This window comes from Mus musculus, chromosome 10 (assembly GCF_000001635.26).
Source record: "Mus musculus strain C57BL/6J chromosome 10, GRCm38.p6 C57BL/6J".
Classification (NCBI taxonomy): domain Eukaryota; kingdom Metazoa; phylum Chordata; class Mammalia; order Rodentia; family Muridae; genus Mus; species Mus musculus.
In genome coordinates this window covers 33,765,792-33,787,282 of record NC_000076.6, presented here as the reverse complement: position 1 = coordinate 33,787,282, position 21,491 = coordinate 33,765,792, and the positions used below count along the sequence as shown (strand labels likewise).

General features: G+C 35.7%; 1 protein-coding gene across 2 annotated transcripts; it reads left to right on the top strand.

Annotated features, from left to right (window-relative positions):
- Positions 1-578: 578 nt before the first annotated feature.
- On the top strand, positions 579-20,859 carry Sult3a2 (sulfotransferase family 3A, member 2). 2 transcript variants are annotated; one of them, XM_006512694.1, is made up of 7 exons: positions 579-616; positions 5,158-5,309; positions 7,444-7,652; positions 8,980-9,106; positions 10,019-10,113; positions 18,926-19,112; positions 20,738-20,859. In XM_006512694.1, exons 2-7 carry the CDS (start codon positions 5,168-5,170, stop codon positions 20,857-20,859), a joined length of 882 nt encoding a protein of 293 aa, XP_006512757.1. In that variant the 5' UTR covers positions 579-616; positions 5,158-5,167. The 2 variants fall into 2 exon arrangements, with proteins under 2 accessions (XP_006512757.1, NP_001094922.1); NM_001101452.1 differs by lacking the exon at positions 579-616 and having other exon boundaries at positions 5,168-5,309.
- The last annotated feature ends 632 nt before the right edge of the window (positions 20,860-21,491 follow it).

Genomic DNA, 21,491 nt, shown 5'->3' with positions numbered 1-21,491 from the left:
TATTATTGTAGGAAACAAAAGACATGTTTCTACCAATAAGAAAACAAATGGGATTTGGAAGAGCTTTGCTAAGAAGATACTTTGAACATTAGAAAATGAATACATTTACTCAGGGAAGTTATAAAACCACTAATCTCTCTATTGCTGCATGCTGGGTTTGAAATGGAAGAAACAGGCTAGATGAACACCAAAACAGGGACACAGGATAGTGATGCTAAAATCTTGAGGAATGCAGCCACAATCCAGGCCCAGCACAGGATTACTTTTTATCCAAGTAAGTCATCATCAATGCTCATTGTAGCTGTCACTTTCAAATACATCTAAACTATTTGCTCATACATTTTTGTAACTGAGTAAATAGCTACCATCTTTTCCTGTAGGTCTCTATAGTTAATCCATAAATAAAACTCCTTTGAAGTTGAAATAATAGTATGATTTTTTACAAAGATTAATGATTACCCAACTATCTAGGCTAAACTGCTAATGTCTTCCCTAGTACATTACTCATAGGCCAAAATAAACTCTGTAGAGGCTATTTGTACCTCAGCAGTCCTTCGGAGTGTACCAGACTTGGTTCTGTTTCCACAACGGAGCTGCAACTGCATCTAGTCAAATGGTAAATCTTTAGCATCTTTCAAGCTTCAGTTTCGCCTCCTCTTCTTTTCTCTTGAATTTTCTGCCTTTCTCCTTTCTTGACAGTTGAACGATAATAAGGGACTATAGACCACCTTACAATACCAACCTCAAAATATGTGTATTAATCTCTCTCACCCATCTTTCTCCCTTCTGAGAAACAGCTTATAGTAAAAGACAAACACTTGAGTGACCATTCACAATACATTACAAATAAAGATTATTTCTTTTTAGTGTGTTTTGAGAGGCAACAAGATTTCTTAGAAATCACAAAGCTCATTTAGGGAGTATGTGGGCAAATTGTTGGTAAATCTATGATGCCAGTGTCAAAATGTCATGCCAACATTTGTGAACTGAGCTCAAGTATTCTGTTCTTAATCGTCACTAGTCAGGCTGCCTGGACTTCAGCCAGCCAGAAACATAATCACTAAAGATGTAAGACCCAAGCCATGTCTTTCAGTTTTACTCAACTACCAATTCCTAAAAGCTTCACACAGGTGATTGTAAGGTAAAAGATTTTCTATTTCTTCTTTGCAGACGTCTAAACTTTGACTTGTATTGATCAAGTGAGTTAGATGGTTCAAAAGAAATGAAACTTTGTCAGGTAGCGTGTAACACGGACAGAATGAGATTCTTTTTGGATTTTGGCACATTAAATTTCTTAATGTACACAGATATTTCTTTGTAATACACAGCTGAAATATATACTTCTAATGATTTTGGACCACTGACATTCTCCTATATATTTAAGCATTAAGTAGAGATTTCACTGGCAGGTCCTACACACACAGAGAGAGTTCTGAACTGAGTTTTGAAAACATGTAATCTGACTTTTAAAAAAGATGTAAGTTCTTCTCTCTCTCTCTCTCTCTCTCTCTCTCTCTCTCTCTCTCTCTCTCTCTCTCCTCTCTCTCCTCTCTCTCTCTCTCTCACACACACACACATGTGTGTGTGTGTGTGATTCTGAAGGAGAGTAAATTTAGAGAATTAGCTTAACTATTTTATTTATTTTTGAATTTCAATTAAAATCTAATAATTAAGAGAAAAGTTTAGCTAATATTTAAATATTTTGTTCTCTAAGATTGTTATTTGAAAATTTACAAGTAATTACTAATACCTAAATCTTATCTAATTTAGTCAATTATATAACATATTTTCAGTTCATTTTTTATATTGATTACATTTCTTTCTAGTCTGTCCCTATTAATATGCTTTATGATAAATAAATACATTTAATACTTATGATAAATAAGTACATATAATATGGGTTGTTAATCCTAGTTTTCCTTATACTTGCTATTGGTTAGGCCATTTTGTGTTAATTGGCATATTGTACCAGGATTCATAAAGACAATATCACTCACAAATTAGTATATCATTCACACTGAACACATTCATCTCCATGCAATTTAGAACTATACTAGTGAAATGAAACTATTATATATTTATGGTTTCTATAACTTATGGGTCCTAGATTTTTCTGATACATAAAACGGTGTGTGTATGTGTGTGTGTGTGTGTGTGTGTGTGTTTGTGTGTGAAGTGCTGGAGAAGAAAAGCAGAGTGTTTTTATAAATTTGGTCAGTTTTTTTTAGTTCTTTATAAATTCTAAGTATTAACTTAGTTATTTTGTATTAATGGTTTTTATTGAGAAATTCGCTGTTTTCTTGATTTCATTCACCGCCCATTTATCATTTTTATGAAGGAGGGATGATTTTTTTAAAGTTAATTTTGTATCCAGCCACTTTGCAGAAAGTATTTATCAGACGAAGGAGGTCTCTGGTAAAGTGTTTTGAGTCATTCGTGACCCAGATAATATAATATTATGCTAAATATGATGTAATAGTTAGTATGCTAAAGCCTACTCCCACACCCAGGCCAAACTGTGTTCTTTAAGAAAACCTATTCATACAAAGCCAAAACACCAACAACGAGAGAAGTAGCAAGACAGAGCAAAGTTGATACACTAAGTTAAAACTGTGTAATAAGCAATGTGTTGTGCACATGCTCCTTAAAGATCCATTCTTCATGCCCAGAGAGAAAGGCAGTCACGGTCCTTCATGATTTAGAGGAGAATGTAAGTAGCCATGGACAAATTGCACATACTTCCTGGCACTCAAGCCTTTGGAGGTATACACCCAGGACTACAGATGAGCACAGGTTGACTGTCATCAGGAAAGGAGAAGATGAAGGCTCAGGCTTCTTAAGAACATATTTACACAGAATCACACATGCATGTCAGTTTTGCATGTAATTGTATCACAGCTTTTATCGCTGTTTACAAGTTCCCGGAGTCATTTGGTTTGTACTCACTTATTAACTCCTAGATGTCCAGCACTATCTATTTTGACCCGTGGTATATCCGTATCTGTACTACGTTATCTAAACATAAACTGACTATTAAGGTCTTCTGTTTCCAACATGTCTCTTGCATGGCTCTAAATTGTCTACCACTAACTATGACTCAGACCAGATATTCATACCAAAGAACATTGCTACATTCTGACTCAAAGGTTTTCTTTTCAACATAAAACTATTCTGTAGGTCAAATGATAAGAATACAATCACAAGGCTCTTACCCCTGACTCCCAGGATAAGCCATGAATAAAGAAATCTTTGCCTGTAGGGCTGCCTAACCTCCAACTCAGCAAGCTTTTTCCTAAAATGACTTTTTGTCAATCCTCTGTTAACATTTCCTAGCACTGCCTTATCCTATGCCATAAATAGTACCTACAACTTGTCTCTGTGCCTCTCTCTTTCTGTCTGTCTCCATTTCTCTGTGTCTGTCTCTCCATATTTGTCTTTGTCTCTGTGTCTGCCTGTCTCTGTATCTCTCTCTCTCTCTCTCTGTGTGTCTCTCTGTGCATCTCTGTCTCTCTCTCTGCTCTCTATCTCTCCTTAAAATATACTGTTATTTAAAGTGTGGTACAAATATTCTGAGGCTTTCTCTTGGTTTTTGCGCTGTGGTTCTAACTCCCAGCAGTAGCACTCAACTGGAATGTGGTAATCCTTCACTGAATCTGAGCCTCTTGGAACAGATTCTGAAGTTTGTTTTGGAGTTTCTTCTAATTGTTTGCTTGTTTCTTCTTTGCTACAGAAACTATATTTTCAAATCATGACCTATATCACAGATGGATTACTTCCTGCAATTCCTGTGTTATTTTGTGGAGAGAACAGCAGTCCCTTCTGTGTTCACTTCCACTTTCCTCTTTCCTTCTTTCTACTTTTACCTTATTACAACTAACACTGGTGAGGATGAGGAACAGGAGGAAACTTTATTAACTATTAGTGGGAGTGTAAGCTGAGGAAGGTACTGTGGAATCAGGATCAGCCAATTCTACTCCTCTTACACATATGCCCCAGAGAATCTATATCTTATTAAACAGATACTTGTATTCATGTTTTACCAAAAGATTTTGGGATTCCACCAGAGTCACACATGTTACTGGGGAAATCAGAGTCCCCTCTAGGGAGTCTTTGTCTCAGTAATAAAAGAATTTAAGATCAAACATGTAGTAGCTTATAGGGACAGAACTAGAGAGCTGGGATTCTGGGGATGATAAGTACATTATCTCAATAATAGCCAACTATTCCTCGATTTCTTTAAAAAATAAATCTTACCTGAATAAAACTTATGGTCTTTAGTGACATCTTTTTTTTTTTTTTTTGGTTTTTTGAGACAGGGTTTCTCTGTATAGCTCTGGCTGTCCTGGAACTCACTTTGTAGACCAGGCTGGCCTCGAACTCAGAAATCCGCCTGCCCTTGCCTCCCGAGTGCTGGGATTAAAGACGTGTGTCACCACGCCCAGCCTTAGTGACATCATTCTTATGTGTACAAATTTATTTAAATTCATAATAGTATTATGTTACTATGTTTCTACTGACACTTTATGAGATATGAGAAAATAAAGACAGCATCAAAGTAGAAATATTTTTCTATTATTAGATATGAGAAAAAGTGATCCTTACTCTAAACATACAGATGCAGAATCTAGGGTACAGAGGATACAGCCAAGTTATTCAACGTTGTTCAGATGGTTAACTTAAAAAGACAATAAAAATTTGGCATGGCATTCAGGTTTATGATGAAGGAGTTTTTTTGTATATTATACTTTTATTCCTTATACTTTTGTTATAAAAATAAGAAAATCTGTAAGAAATATGATTCAATTCTTCTTTTCCTACAGTACAAATCACCTTCTATCTCTGGGTGTTTCTTCTAAACTTGGTATCTGAAAGACCATTTCTAATTAAAAAAATAAATCTTACCTGAATAAAACTTATGCTCTTTAGTGACATCATTCTTCTATGGCCACAAACATTGTATGAAAATGTTAATAAAGGTAATATAATTTTGAACAGTGGTATATAAAATAAAATATACTGTAATATATTTATTACAGTAAGTAGTAATACATGAGAGACATTTCAGTGGTGCTTGTCCCATGTAGGCCACTCAGTAATTATTATTTACTATTGTAAACTACTAAGATTGTAAAGAAAATTTTATATTTTTATTTCTAGGTGACTAATTATGGACAATAAAGATGAAGATATTTTTAAATTCAAAGGCTATAATTTTCTCAGAGCGTTAGTTAGTATGGATATAGTGAAAAATATGGAAGATTATGAAATTCGGGATGATGACATCTTTATAGTCACATACCCAAAGTCTGGTAAGTGTCATATTAGAACATATTATGCTGGTCTTTTGTGTTGGTTGGATAAGTCCATATATAGTTTCCACATGGTGATGTCAATTAAACTGTATTAGTTTCTTTCCTCATTTAAAAATGAAAGACCTCATCAAGTCAAGGATATCACACTGGCAGAAGCTTGTCAAACCTTCTATCTTCAGTCAGGAAGCCCAAGTGGATGAACCTAATAGAGATAACTCCTCACACACATGCACAAGGATTCATCTCTATGCTAACTCCAAATCACATAAGAAAACCAATATCAGCTGCCACTGCACTCTAAATTTTAGAATAAGTTATGGTCAAAGAGATTAAATAAAATTTAAGACTCCATATCATATATTTCTATGCTTATATTTTAATTTCTTGTGGAAAAATACAGGGAAAAGAAGTTTGTAGGCAATAGCAACTAATTTGTAAATGATGAATGCCTTAGCCTGTTGAACAAGACTGAAATAGTCCAAAACCTTTTTCTGCAAGAGATACATGCTTTATTATTTAGAGGCATTTTTTCCTCAAACAATGATTCAATTTCCAATACATTTAATTTTGTTGACAAGATTTCTGAGAGAACTCTAATTCACTTCAAATTCTCAAAAAAAAAAAAAGAAAGAAAAAGAAAGAAAGAAAGAAAGAAAGAAGGAAGGAACAAAAGAAAAAAAGAAAGAAAGAAAGAAAGGAAAAAGAAAGAAAGAAAGAAAGAAAGAAAGAAAGAAAGAAAGAAAGAAAGAAAAAAATCTTGAGCGGGGAGGATTCCTAGGTTCTTGGTAAGATTGAGATGAACAATAAGTGTGTTCATATTTTGCAACCCAGGATATAAGACACATTCATTGTAACAAGCTCTGGAGACGGATGGCATAAATTACAATCAAGTCAACACTGCCACCACTGAATTATCTTGGATAGTCATTAATAAGTAATGAGTAAATAATGAATAAATAAATAAACAAATAAATAATTTTATTATGAACCCAGTGAATTATTTCAAATAACCATGAAAAATGATAACTACATCATAATAAATTATAAATTTATAATGAATAATAAATGTATTACTTATATATATTTTATTTAATAAAATAAACTTAATGAAATAGATTAAATACTGTAAATAAATTTTGTTTAAAATAACTAAATTTATATTATGAATAAATTATACATAATAAATAATAACCTTAACACTATCTTTTCACTGTGTGACTTGACTCTAATGATTAAGAAACCAAATATCAGTAAGAACACTGAAATCTTTAGTGTCCTCTTTCAACATCTGTATTCTGATCTGTTGCTTGGAATAAGCCAGAGAAGTGCTTGAGCATGCAAAGAAAGTGAAGGAGTGGAAACTGGAAATTTTTGATTCTAATAGTTTTACTATAGGCAAACAACTAACGAAGTAACTTAAGAAATGAAATGTTGCCGGGCGTGGTGGCGCACGCCTTTAATCCCAGCACTCACTCGGGCGGCAGAAGCAGGCGGATTTCTGAGTTCAAGGCCAGCCTAGTCTACAGAGTGAGTTCCAGGACAGCCAGGGCTACACACAAAAACAAAAACAAAAAAAGAGAAAGAAATGAAATGTCTCATGAACAACAATAAAGTGGCATTAAGTAACCTGATATATCTTTTATGAAAATCAAGAAAAATATTGTAGAAGGCTCAAATATTTAAAAATGACAAAGAAAAAAAAGATGTAGTAAGAGGGAAGCACCACTCATCCTGGCATGATCTGATCTGATCACGCTCTATTCATGTGTAGTGATGATGCACTTTGCTGGTAAACATCAGCAAATGTTATACAAATAGCAGTTGAACATTACCACAAGTACTCCCCATGAAGAATGGAATACACAGACACTACAAGAATAAGCTGAATCATCACTCCTAAAACACTACCTCCATTCACAAGAAAATGGAATGAAGAGTCATTGATTTCAGCCTTAAGTACTTGGGTATAAATTCAGACAACAGGGAATAACACTGGGCATATTGAAGCATGCTTAAAGTGCAAAGAAGGACAAAGAACCAAATTATATTCAAGATAGATGGCATTACTATTAATATTCATTATTAAAACCTACTTCAGGATTGAAAATAGCATTATTCTCTATTTTAACAGGTACCACCTGGACTCAACAGATCCTCTGCTTAATTTGTTTTGAGAGTCACCGGAATGGAACTGAAAACATCGCAACAATAGATAGAATACCATCCTTTGAGTACAATATTCACAAATTAGACTATGCCAAAATGCCATCCCCTCGAATCTTCACTTCCCACATTCCATATTACTTAGTACCAAAAGGTCTCAAGGACAAAAAAGCCAAAGTATGTCACAGAACTTAGCCACTTGCTGTACTCAAAAAACTGACTTTTCTAAGTACTGTATAATTAGCTTATTTCAGTATTCTGCTGTTATAACACAACTGCTATCAATAACCACAAGTACCAGAGTACTCAGCTTCTTCCTCTGAAGAAAGTAGATTTATCATTATCTCAATTTAATGTTTGAAAGAGTTTTTATCAGAATTTTAAATGTTTATCAACATGGCATCTAATAAAATGTGTCTCAAGTAGACCTTTATTTGCATACTCATAATTAGAATAATCATGTTTGATATTTATTGGCCATAATTGTTTTTCATTCTGTGAAAAGGCTCTGTCATTAGACCAACATTTTATTACATTTTTTTAATCAGTTTTCTTTGCATTACTTCTAGAATTTAATCTATTTCAGCTCATCCACATTGCTTTTTCATATATGTTTTGATTAGCAACATTCTTTTTGTTTCTTAATTCATCTATTTATTCACTTTACATCCAAACTGCAGCCCCCCCCACTCACACTTTCCTTAGCCCTCTCCTCCCTTCTTTTCTGAGAACAGAAGGCCCTCTCATAGGTACTAACCTACTCCCAACATAAGAAAATCTAAGAGAAACATTTTTAATTTTAGTGTTATCAAACTGATTGCCTTTAAATAAATTCATATTTAATATATATTTCCTTGCTTTAGGGGTAGATATATGTTTTTTCGGTTTTGTATTTCTTTTTTATTTTTTTCCTTCCTCACCACCTTTTTTTCTGGTGATAGTCTTTCTGTGTAGCCAAGGCTGGCATGAGCTTCTCCTCCTGTCCTAATCTCTCAGATTCTATGATTGCAGACAGACAAGATTATCATTTTGTGTGTGAGATTTTATACTACTTATATGTTTAGTCTACATATGTTATTTTTGAAAGTTATGAAGGAAAAATGTATATTCATCTGATTTTTTTAAAAATTATCTCCTACATTGCCCTAGTTGCACATTTACTATCACATGAGAAATTAATTTTCTTTTCAAAATTGGAATACAATATATTTTGATCATATAATGTAAATTAACTTTTGGCAATTATGAATTGCAAATAATATCACTTCTTGAGAACTTAGATACATTTGTGGACATGTATGAAATGCCATTGAGAAAAGCTGGTTGTTAGAATATTGGTTGTAATCCCAAAATGACAAAATAACCTCTTGCCTTTGCACAGCTCAAAGACTAGAAGAAATAATTATGCTTATTGTAATAATCAAATAGTGTAAATTGTTTTTTTTTAATTTATAAGCCTAACCAAGGATTGTTAAAAGAAATGATTCCATAATTGTCTCTACAGATTATTTATGTCTACAGAAATCCTAAAGATGTTTTGATCTCCTTTTTTCATTTCTCAAATTTGATGGTTGTACTCAAAGCTTCAGATACTCTGGAAAATTTTATGCAAAGATTTCTAAATGGAAACTGTAAGTATTCATCCTTTTAACTGGATATAAATGAATTACACCAAATCTTCTAGTTAGTCAAAGTTTCAAACTTACAGAACACAATTTAAAGAAATGGAACATGCCAATGAAATGAAAATCCATGTTTCAATTCTGAGAAAGGAAAATGAAAAGAAGAAATAAAAACAATAATGACAAACAAACGAACAAACAAAAAAAACAAACCCCAAACAATTCACCATGAGTGACAATTGTATGTCAAATCCATCTGCCTCCAATAGAATAACTGTTCTATCTTTGTAGATCATTGGATTGTCAAGGTCACAAAGGAAGTATTTTGTTTATAGCTATTCTTTAAATTACTTCCAGCTAGAGACAACCATAGAGTAAACCATTCTGGCCCAGTGAATTTTGAGGACGAGTGTGTGTTTTTCATGGGCCTGTGTAAGGATTTAAATTCAATTGCAGAATTGTTCATTCCACTACTTAGGAGGAATAATTAATGCAAGAGGTTCATTGAGTGTGGAGCCAGTGTCCCAATCATTTGTAAGATGATAGTCATATTTTGTGCCACCATACACAGTGAACATTGTTGCTCAGATATCTTATCAAACAAGAGGAGAAATAGAAACATGGAGGAAAATGAAACATAAGTATAGACATATGTTATTTGGATTTTGTATTAGTAAAGCCATCTTCAGCCTTGGGCTCTTGGGTATTGCTTCCTTCCTACTTTTGGTTACTTTATATAGGGGATTTTGACAAATGTCAGCTAATTGTTCCCCAAAACACTAAACATTTTAAATAGTGATACAGATGTCCACTGCAACAACTCTGTTTTATTTCTGAACATTCACAGAAAAAAGGGTCAAGTTTGTTGTTTCCTACAGGCACACACAGCTCACCATTCTTACTCATTACCTTTCATTGCAGTGGTAGGAAGCCTTTGGTTTGACCACATAAGAGGCTGGTATGAACACAGACATGATTTCAATATAATGTTCATGAGCTTTGAAGACATGAAGAAGGTAAGATGAGAAAATTGTAGTTTTTAATTACTCTTTTTTTTTAAATGCAGTAATTAACCCTCTTTTTTTTTTTTTAAATTTTCAGAGCATACAAACTAAACTTCGTTATTTCTTTATTTCTGTTTCTAAAAAATAGTTCAACGACACATACCAGATCATCATTAAAGGTGTGCTCTTTGGAAAATTCTTTTTTTTTTCCATTTTTTATTAGGTATTTAGCTCATTTACAATTCCAATGCTATACCAAAAGTTCCCCATACCCACCCACCCCCACTCCCCTACTCAAACACTCCCCCTTTTTGGCCCTGGCATTCCCCTGTACTGGGGCATATAAAGTTTGCAAGTCCAATGGGCCTCTCTTTCCAGTGATGGCCGACTAGGCCATCTTTTGATACATATGCAGCTAGAGTCAAGAGCTCCAGGGTACTGGTTAGTTCATAATGTTGTTCCACCTATAGGGTTGCAGATCCCTTTAGCTCCTTGGGTACTTTCTCTAGCTCCTCCATTGGGAGCCCTGTGATCCATCCATTAGCTGACTGTGAGCATCCACTTCTGTGTTTGCTAGGCCCCGGCATAGTCTCACAAGAGACAGCTACATCTGGGTCCTTTTGATAAAATCTTGCTAGTGTATGCAATGGTGTCAGCGTTTGGATGCTGATTATGGGGTGGATCCCTGGATATGGCAGTCTCTACATGGTCCATCCTTTCATCTCAGCTCCAAACTTTGTCTCTGTAACTCCTTCCATGGGTGTTTTGTTCCCACTTCTAAGGAGGGGCATAGTGTCCACACTTCAGTCTTCATTTTTCTTGAGTTTCATGTGTTTAGGAAATTGTATCTTATATCTTGGGTATCCTAGGTTTTGGGCTAATATCCACTTATCAGTGAGTACATATTGTGTGAGTTCCTTTGTGAATGTGTTACCTCACTCAGGATGATGCCCTCCAGGTCCATCCATTTGCCTAGGAATTTCATAAATTCATTCTTTTTAATAGCTGAGTAGTACTCCATTGTGTAGATGTACCACATTTTCTGTATCCATTCCTCTGTTGAGGGGCATCTGGGTCCTTTCCAGCTTCTGGCTATTATAAATAAGGCTGCTATGAACATAGTGGAGCATGTGTCCTTCTTACCAGTTGGGGCATCTTCTGGATATATGCCCAGGAGAGGTATTGCTGGATCCTCCGGTAGTACTATGTCCAATTTTCTGAGGAACCGCCAGACTGATTTCCAGAGTGGTTGTACAAGCCTGCAATCCCACCAACAATGGAGGAGTGTTCCTCTTTCTCCACATCCACGCCAGCATCTGCTGTCACCTGAATTTTTCATCAAAGCCATTCTGACTGGTGTGAGGTGGAATCTCAGGGTTGTTTTGATTTGCATTTCCCTGATGATTAAGGATGTTGAACATTTTTTCAGGTGCTTCTCTGCCATTCGGTATTCCTCAGGTGAGAATTCTTTGTTCAGTTCTGAGCCCCATTTTTTAATGTGGTTATTTGATTTTCTGAAGTCCACCTTCTTGAGTTCTTTATATATGTTGGATATTAGTCCCCTATCTGATTTAGGATAGGTAAAGATCCTTTCCCAATCTGTTGGTGGTCTTTTTGTCTTATAGACGGTGTCTTTTGCCTTGCAGAAACTTTGCAGTTTCATTAGGTCCCATTTGGCAATTCTCGATCTTACAGCACAAGCCATTGCTCTTCTGTTCAGGAATTTTTCCCCTGTGCCCATATCTTCAAGGCTTTTCCCCACTTTCTCCTCTATAAGTTTCAGTGTCTCTGGTTTTATGTGAAGTTCCTTGATCCACTTAGATTTGACCTTAGTACAAGGAGATAAGTATGGATCGATTCACATTCTTCTACATGATAACAACCAGTTGTGCCAGCACCAATTGTTGAAAATGCTGTCTTTCTTCCACTGGATGGTTTTAGCTCCCTTGTCGAAGATCAAGTGACCATAGGTGTGTGGGTTAATTTCTGGGTCTTCAATTCTATTCCATTGGTCTACTTGTCTGTCTCTATACCAGTACCATGCAGTTTTTATCATAATTGCTCGTTAGTAAAGCTTTAGGTCAGGCATGGTGATTCCACCAGAGGTTCTTTTATCCTTGAGAAGAGTTTTTGCTATCCTAGGTTTTTTGTTATTCCAGATGAATTTGCAAATTGCTCCTTCTAATTCGTTGAAGAATTGAGTTGGAATTTTGATGGGGATTGCATTGAATCTGTAGATTGCTTTTGGCAAGATAGCCATTTTTACAATGTTGATCCTGCCAATCCATGAGCATGGGGGATCTTTCCATCTTCTGAGATCTTCTTTAATTTCTTTCTTCAGAGACTTTAAGTTTTTATCATACAGATCTTTCACTTCCTTAGTTAGAGTCACGCCAAGATATTTTATATTATTTGTGACTATTGAGAAGGGTGTTGTTTCCCTAATTTCTTTCTCAGCCTGTTTATTCTTTGTGTAGAGAAAGGCCATTGACTTGTTTGAGTTTATTTTATATCCAGCTCCTTCACCGAAGCTGTTTATCAGGTTTAGAATTTCTTTGGTGGAATTTTTATGGTCACTTATATATACTATCATATCATCTGCAAAAAGTGATATTTTTACTTCCTCTTTTCCAATTTGAATCCCCTTGATCTCCTTTTGTTGTTGAATTGCTCTGGCTAATAGAACAAGCAAGAAAGTAATCCCTCAACAAACCAAAAAGAAGACAGTCACAAGAACAGAATGCCATATCTAACAACAAAAATAAAAGGAAGCAACAATTACTTTTCCTTAATATCTCTTAATATCAATGGACTCAATTCCCCAATAAAAAGACATAGACTAACAGACTGGCTACACAAACAGGACCCAACATTCTCCTGCTCACAGGAAACCCATCTCAGGGAAAAGGACAGACACTACCTCGAAGTGAAAGGGTGGAAAACAATTTTCCAAGCAAATGGTCTGAAGAAACAAGCTGGAGTAGCCATTCTAATATCGGATAAAATCGACTTCCAACCCAAAGTTATCAAAAAAAAAAAAAAAAAAAAAAAAAAAAAAAAAACAAGGAGGAACAGTTCATACTCATCAAAGGTAAAATCCTCCAAGAGGAACTCTCAATTCTGAATATCTACGCTCCAAATTCAAGGGCAGCCACGTTCATTAAAGACACTTTAGTAAAGCTCAAAGCACACATTGCACCTCACACAATAATAGTGGGAGACTTCAACACACCACTTTCATCAATGGACAGATCGTGGAAACAGAAACTAAACAGGGAAACAGTGAAACTAACAAAAGTTATGAAACAAATGGACCTGACAGATATCTACAGAACATTTTATCCTAAAACAAAAGGATATACCTTCTTCTCAGCACCTCACGGGACCTTCTCCAAAATTGACCATATAATTGGTCACAAAACAGGCCTCAACAGATACAAAAATATTGAAAATTTTCCATGTATCCTATCAGACCACCATGACCTAATACTGATCTTCAATAACAACATAAATAATGGAAAGCCAACATTCACGTGGAAACTGAACAACACTCTTCTCAATGATACCTTGGTCAAGGAAGGAATAAAGAAAGAAATTAAAGACTTTTTAGAGTTTAATGAAAATGAAGCCACAACATACCCAAACCTATGGTACACAATGAAAGCATTTCTAAGAGGGAAACTCATAGCTCTGAGTGCCTCCAAGAAGAAACGGGAGAGAGTACATACTAGCAGCTTGGCAACACATCTAAAAGCTCTAGAAAAAAAGGAAGCAAATTCACCCAAGAGGAGTAGATGGCAGGAAATAATCAAACTCAGGGGTGAAATCAACCAAGTGGAAACAAGAAGAACTATTCAAAGAATTAACCAAATGAGGAGTTGGTTCTTTGAGAAAATCAACAAGATAGATAAACCCTTAGCTAGACTCACTAGAGGGCACAGGGACAAAATCCTAATTAACAAAATCAGAAATGAAAAGGGAGACATAACTACAGATCCTGAAGAAATCCAAAGCACCATCAGATCCTTCTACAAAAGGCTATACTCAACAAAACTGGAAAACCTGGACGAAATGGACAAATTTCTGGACAGATACCAGGTACCAAAGTTGAATCAGGATCAAGTTGACCATCTAAACAGTCCCATATCACCTAAAGAAATAGAAGCAGTTATTAATAGTCTCCCAGCCAAAAAAAGCCCAGGACCAGGCGGGTTTAGTGCAAAGTTCTATCAGACCTTCAAAGAAGATCTACCAGTTCTGCACAAACTATTTCACAAAATAGAAGTAGAAGGTACTCTACACAACTCATTTTATGAAGCCACTATTACTCTGATACCTAAACCACAGAAGGATCCAACAAAGATAGAGAACTTCAGACCAATTTCTTTTATGAATATCGATGCAAAAATCCTCAATTAAATTCTCACTAACCGAATCCAAGAACACATTAAAGCAATCATCCATCCTGACCAAGTAGGTTTTATTCCAGGGATGCAGGGATGGTTTAATATACGAAAATCCATCAATGTAATCCATTATATATACAAACTCAAAGACAAAAACCACATGATCATCTCGTTAGATGCAGAAAAAGCATTTGACAAGATCCAACACCCATTCATAATAAAAGCTTTGGAAAGATCAGGAATTCAAGGCCCATACCTAAACATGATAAAAGCAATCTACAGCAAACCAGTAGCCAACATCAAAGTAAATGGAGAGAAGATGGAAGCAATCCTACTAAAATCAGGGACTAGACAAGGCTGCCCACTTTCTCCCTACCTTTTCAACATAGTAATTAACCCTCTTGTAGTTGCTTATCCAACAGTTCCTCATCCCATTCCCCCTTCCCCCTGTCTCCAAGAGGATGTCCCACTCCACACACTGCCAGGCATTTCTACTGCCTAGGTCCTCAAGTCTCTTGAGGGTCAGTTTTAGATGATTTTTTTTACATTGTTTTCCTCTTGTTTGAAAGCTCACTCTCCCTGGTATCTCCATATATAACTTTTCCTTGGGTTTTTTTGCTGGAGAAGATTCCTACTGTCCTGCCTTTGTGTCATTGACTGGACTTCCCCAGTACTCTCTTTTCTCTTTTCAGTAATCTTTCCTGGTCCCTTCTTTTACAACCACATGTGTAAAACCATTCTCAAACTTTCACAGCAGCAATGGTTTTCATCAATAAATACTTGATTATTTCAGGATAATTACATATACTCATGGTGTCTAGTGTGGTGTTCCTGCATATGAATAGAGTACGTATTGAACAGAATACTCATCTATCCACTCTTCTTGAATTGTCATCTGTTCTTCCCGTAAAACCTTTCCCAATCACTGTTAATCTAAAGCATTATTAATCACAATTCTACTGTAATTTTCAAAATATGAGATCACACATGGCATTTGTTCTGGCTTATTTAACTTAGCCCTTAGCTTCATACATTCATGCATATGACAGAATTTCATATCATTGTTATGTATGAGTAATAATTTATTTCATAAGTATAGTATATGACATGTATCATAAATTCTTTACTCTTCAGTCTATTGAAGGACTATAGGCTGAGTCCTTGTCTTGTGGTTTTAAATACAGATCATTAGCACTAGATAACAATAAGGCTTTAAATGGCAGTATCGTTTCCATTGGCTATAGCCTCAGGGATACTATAGCTGGCATGATGATCCATTTTCTCATAGTCTTCCATGCTCAGTTCTTAATAAAAGTTACCAACGAACATGAACCTACTGTAAAGTGTGAACAATTAGAGCCACAACCCAGAACTGACCATGCAGGACAAGTTCTTTCTGTTTTTAAAAAGATTATTGCAGCATATTTCCCAGATAAATCTGTAGGATGTTTTTTAAGTTGGCCACAAGTAAATGCTCTCTCTCTCTCTCTCTCTCTCTCTCTCTCTCTCTCTCTCTCTCCCTCCCTCCCTCCCTCCCTCCCTCTTTCTCTTTTGTAAGTCTTGCCTCTGCCTTATTTTTATTTACTAGCTTTAGTAAATTATCCTCTAGACTTAGCATATTTTGACCTATAAAATCCTGAACCTTTAGTTCTAGTGCTTCCTCTAATCTCTTTTCTAAGGTATGTAATTTTTTTTTTTTGTTTTTTTGTTTTTTTGTTTTTTTTTTTGCCTAGGGCCCTGTCTTTTGAGAAGACATAGCAAATCAAGAGAATAACTATTGAAGCACCAGTAAATAACAGAATGTGTGTTTCCTTTAAATTCATCCCTGTTGAACAGTTCAAAATATCATCCCCTAAAGTCCATCTACTGCTTGATTCAGAACCATGTAGTCTTCTCCAATTCCTTTGTTTACAGGGAGGGGCTTTCTGTAGAAAGAAGTGAGTGCCACTTAGCTGGCTTTCTGTCATTTGTTTGGGTTGCAGGTGGCAGTATATGCTTATGTGCTGATGCAACAGAAGCACAAGTAGCTGGGAAAGCCTGGTGCATTTCCTCTGTACACACATTGAATATGGGGGAAGGGGTGGCTCTCTCTCAGGCATAGATGCTCTGATCAGTTCACTGTATTTGCCCAAAATCTACCTCATAGACAGTTGTGCTCCTGGGTTCCCAGACCTTCCCTTAGAGTCCTACACAGTGATGCCCAATATCAGCTCTAGGCTGGGATGCTGCCACCAGCCATATCTGTCTTTCTGGGGCTTGAGGAATGAATGAGCCTCTCTGCAGTTCTTTGTAAGCTCCTCAGACCCAGTCAGCTTTCAATCTACACACTGCTGAAGCCTAGATCACTGCCCCAGCCACTTATTTGTGGGTGGAGGAGTGGCATTGAACTTTTATCTCAGGTTAGTTGGGTTCTAATTAATATGATGGGCTCCAAACTGTTACAGTAAATCTCTAACCCCAATAAGCCTGCAAAGAACACACGACTCAGTTATATTATGTATAAACTGCAGTCCTAGATTGGGCAGATAAACTACTACACTACTCTTTTCCTCAGCTACGAAATCCCTTGCTACTTGTGGTTCCTCCAGACCATATGCTACGGCTCCATCTTCCTACAACCTCTTCTTTTTTTGACCTCCTTTCTCTCCCTCATCACCTGATCTCCCCTTCACCTTCCTCTCTCTCCCTCTCAAAAACTCCCAGCTCCACTTTTTCCTTCCACTAGTCAATCACAGGCTGTAGTCTTCATTTGACCAGCTAACAAGGGGAGAGGTTTCACCTGAAATAACATGAATAAATGATCTACACATAATCGGGGCACCCTTTTTGAGGGAGCAGAATTAGCATCAAAGTACAAACAGAAATCTACAGCATAAGCCAGTTTACCAGGGTCCAAATCCTCTCGTACCCATCTGCAAACCCATCCCTGTGCCAGATAATTGGTCTTTCCATTTAATGTCCTTAGCAGTCATATCGAAAATCATTTGCCACTATAAGTAAGAGATGATTCTTGGGAATTCTATTCTGTTCTATTACATCGTTGAAGTTATTACCACATTGTTAAGAGTACCATAAAACTGAGCTGATTTTTCTGTGTAGAGATGATCATTTAGTGACTTAAGGGGTTTGCTGCCTATCTTGATGATTTACATTCAATCGTCAAGACACACAGTGGAAGGAGAGACTCAGCACCTACAAGTTGTCCTCTGAGAGAATGTGTGATACAAAAATAAACAAATACTATGCATAAATGCATAAATAATCAATATATGTAAAATGTAACAAAGTGATTTTGAAATCTGAAAATATGACTCCTGCAAATTTAATCTTCTATTGCAAGACTAGCTGTTCAGATTCTTTGAGCTTTCATATTCATCTTTGAAAGATTTTCTTTTCTTTCCCTTTTTTTCTCAAAAGTAAAAAGCTCCTTGAATCTTTAATAAAGACTGCACTGAATTTGTGGATCACTGTGCATAGCATATTTAAAATGACTGCCCAATCCATGCATAAAAAATAGTGTTCTGTGTATTTTTTTTTTCTTCCATCAAAGTTTTGTTTGTATCAATAGATCTGCTACTCACCTTTGTCAATTTATCAAACTTAAATCGTAGGTTTTTTATTAGTTTCAATATTTACTTTCTTTTATTATTTCTTAATGCTACAATTACAAAGTTCATGTATTTTTTTCTTATTTTGTTTCAGATAACCAACTGCTATTATTTAGAATTTAAACTAATATTTGTGTATTGATTTTTTTATTCAATATCTGAAAACTTTGTTAACTTTTTGCTCTAGTAGTTTTCTGTGTATGTGCTTTTGCTAGTTTTATACTTATGAGACCATTCTCTCTGCTTTAAGGAGAAAGTTGTACTTCTTTGTCTCTAATGCAGATCCTATGTATCTATTCATTGGCCAAATGATCTGCCTATTATTTACCAGTAATGTGCTAAATAGAAAGGGTGAGATATGGCCTATTCCAGACCTCAGGTGAAAATGACCACATTCTCCTCAACCATGTGGCTTTTAGCTACAAGTACTTAATACACAGTGTTTTGTGTTGAGGTACTTTCCTTCTTCCATTACTTTGCAGTTTTTATTTTACAGAAAGATGTTGAGATATTGTAGTTGCCCCATACATGGAACACTAAACAGGAACACCATCTAACTTTGAAAACAGCCGAGCGTACTAAGTTCCAAGCTAGCTTAGAATACAAAGTCTCAAAACATTGTGTTTTATTAAAGGCCTATTCTTTATCATTGACCTTAAATAATGATTTCAGTATTTTGCTTCACCGTTTCTGTGCTATTTTCATGTGTTGAACAATCTTTCCATTCCAAAAGTCAACCCTACCCATTCATATCACAAGTTTGGCTGTAACTCATAAGGTCACTAATTTCTCAGCCGATGACTGTTTCAGGACCTCAGAAGCTCAGTGCTTAAAATCTGCAGTTTTCTGGAGAAAGAACTGAGTGAAGAAGATATGGATGCTGTTGTGAGACAAGCTACCTTTGAGAAAATGAAAGCTGACCCACGAGCAAACAATGAACACATTATAAAAGATGAACTCGGAACAAGAAATAATACGGGAGCTTTCCTTCGCAAAGGTGATATTCAGTGGTCTGTAGTAGCAAAAAATGTTGTGTGTTCCCTCAAGTGTTTATATGCAGTAGTAATAATCTGCGTTTCCAAAATATTTCTCAAGCTGATAATATTTGGAAGAATCAAATATTTTAGCTAACAGAGGGCCTAAGTTTCTAGTAGTGTTTTAGTGCAAAATCTGTCAATTTCACTTACTACATAAATATGACTTTCCTTCATTTTGGCCCACACAAATCAACTTTTTAAAGTGTATCAGCAGTTTTATTCTAGTCAAGAGATGTGTTAGAAGTGAAGATTATAATTTATCTTGTGCTGTTGTTCTGTTATTTTGCTTTGATCTGGTTTGTTTCTGTTGTTGCTGGTGTTAGTGGTGGTGACATGAGTGTGCAAGCATGCATATGTGTGTATGCATGCATGATTGTATATGTGTGTGTGTGTCTGAGAGAGAGAGAGAGAGAGAGAGAGAGAGAGAGAGAGAGAGAGAGAGAACTACAGTATAACCCAGGTAACCAAGGCTTGAATTCATATTCTTCTTGTCTCTGCAACAAACCCCTCCCAATATTTGTAATTTGAAGATGAGATTTAATGTGTTTCTCCATGTTTGAGATATTTTATTATAAAATTTGAACGATGTCTTAGTACATTTATGTGGCATGAATTGAATTTTATCAAAGGCATTATACATTCTTATAATCTCATTATAAGCCAGGAGGTGTGGATAAGAAAGAAAATTTCTTATAATGCTCTTCAAACATCATTATTATGGGCACTGGGCTATATTTTATTATTTCTGGATTCTTTATATTTTTTAGGAACTCTTCTTCTTTGTCTGTTCTACCACTTAATGTCAACTCTCACATCTCATTCTCAATAAGACCAAATGTCTTACCCAGAATAGCTCGCCATCTGTCCCAAATGCAAGCAATAATTTAATGTTTTCATCTCGGACAGCTGTAGATCCCAAATGATTATTTGCCTTTAAAAGATATAGTGATCCTTCCAAATTCTGTTTTGTTTTGTTTTTATTTGATTTGCTTTGGTTTTCTTTTCAAGATAGGCTTTCTCTGTGTAGCCCTGTATGTCCCGAAACTCACTCTGCAGACCATGTTGGCCTTGACCTCACAAAAATCTGCCTGTTTCTGCCTTCCACATGCTGTGATTAAAGGCATGTGCCATTACCAACTGGCTATTTAAAATTCATGTCCAGTAGAATTATGACATTGGCTCTTCTGACACACTGTGTCACTTTGATTTTACTTGCTGAAACCGTGAAAATTCATTTTTTGTGTGTGTGTGTTTGGAAAAGTCTCACATGTATCTCATGAGGTTGCTTTGAAATACAAGTATTTTTTTAATTTAAGAATTGTTAGATGTCAAAATATAGCTTTAAAGTTTTAATGTATTTTAACATTTAATGAAGTTTTTTTTTTTTCTAAAAATTGGTATGGTTAGGTAGTAGTAACTAGTGATATATATCTACTATGCTCCTAAAGTGAAGTTTAGTTTACTGATCAGTGATAAAAGGAGAGGTATCCATCTGATCCCTACTAAGGACTCAGTGATATGCAATGTGAGTTAAAGACAGTAGAGTACTGTTTATGTAGAGACTGTCCTGTGCTTCTCCTATTAGGTATCGTTGGAGACTGGAAACATTATTTGACTGTGGATCAAAGTGAAAGATTTGACAAGATATTTCATATGAACATGAAAAACATCCCCTTAAAATTCATTTGGAATATAAATGAGAAGTAGAACTTTAATCTCGATGTGAATAAATCATATGAAAATGTACTATCAAGAGGCTGTGGTTTAATATTAAAATTAATGTATTCTCTCATTTAACTATTAATTTTAAAGAAAAATTTATCTACAAAATGAATAACTTATGCCTAGATTGTTTGCCATAACATGACTTTCAAAGGGAGCTATGAGCATTGGTTTCATTAACAAAAACACACAAAAAACGAAAACCAAAACAAACCCAAAAATCAAAAACAAGAAAACAAACAAATGGTATAACAGAAAGCATAAAACACAGTTCGTAGATATATTTTTTTCTTACCCGCGTTCGCGACCGGCCAGGAAAGACGCAACAAACCGGAATCTTCTGCGGCAAAAGCTTTATTGCTTATATCTTCAGGAGCAAGAGCAAGAGCAAGAACAAGAAAAAGAATGGCGAAACCCCGTCCCTTTTAAGGAGAATTATCCTCCGCCTAGGACGTGTCACTCCCTAATTGGCTGCAGCCCCTCGGCCCAGTTGTCATCACGAGAAAGGCAGAACACGTGGCGGGAAAACTGCCCCTGCACGTGTGCAGATTATGTTTACCACTTAGAACACAGCTGTCAGTGCCATCTTGTAATGGCAAATGTGAGGGCGGCTCCCC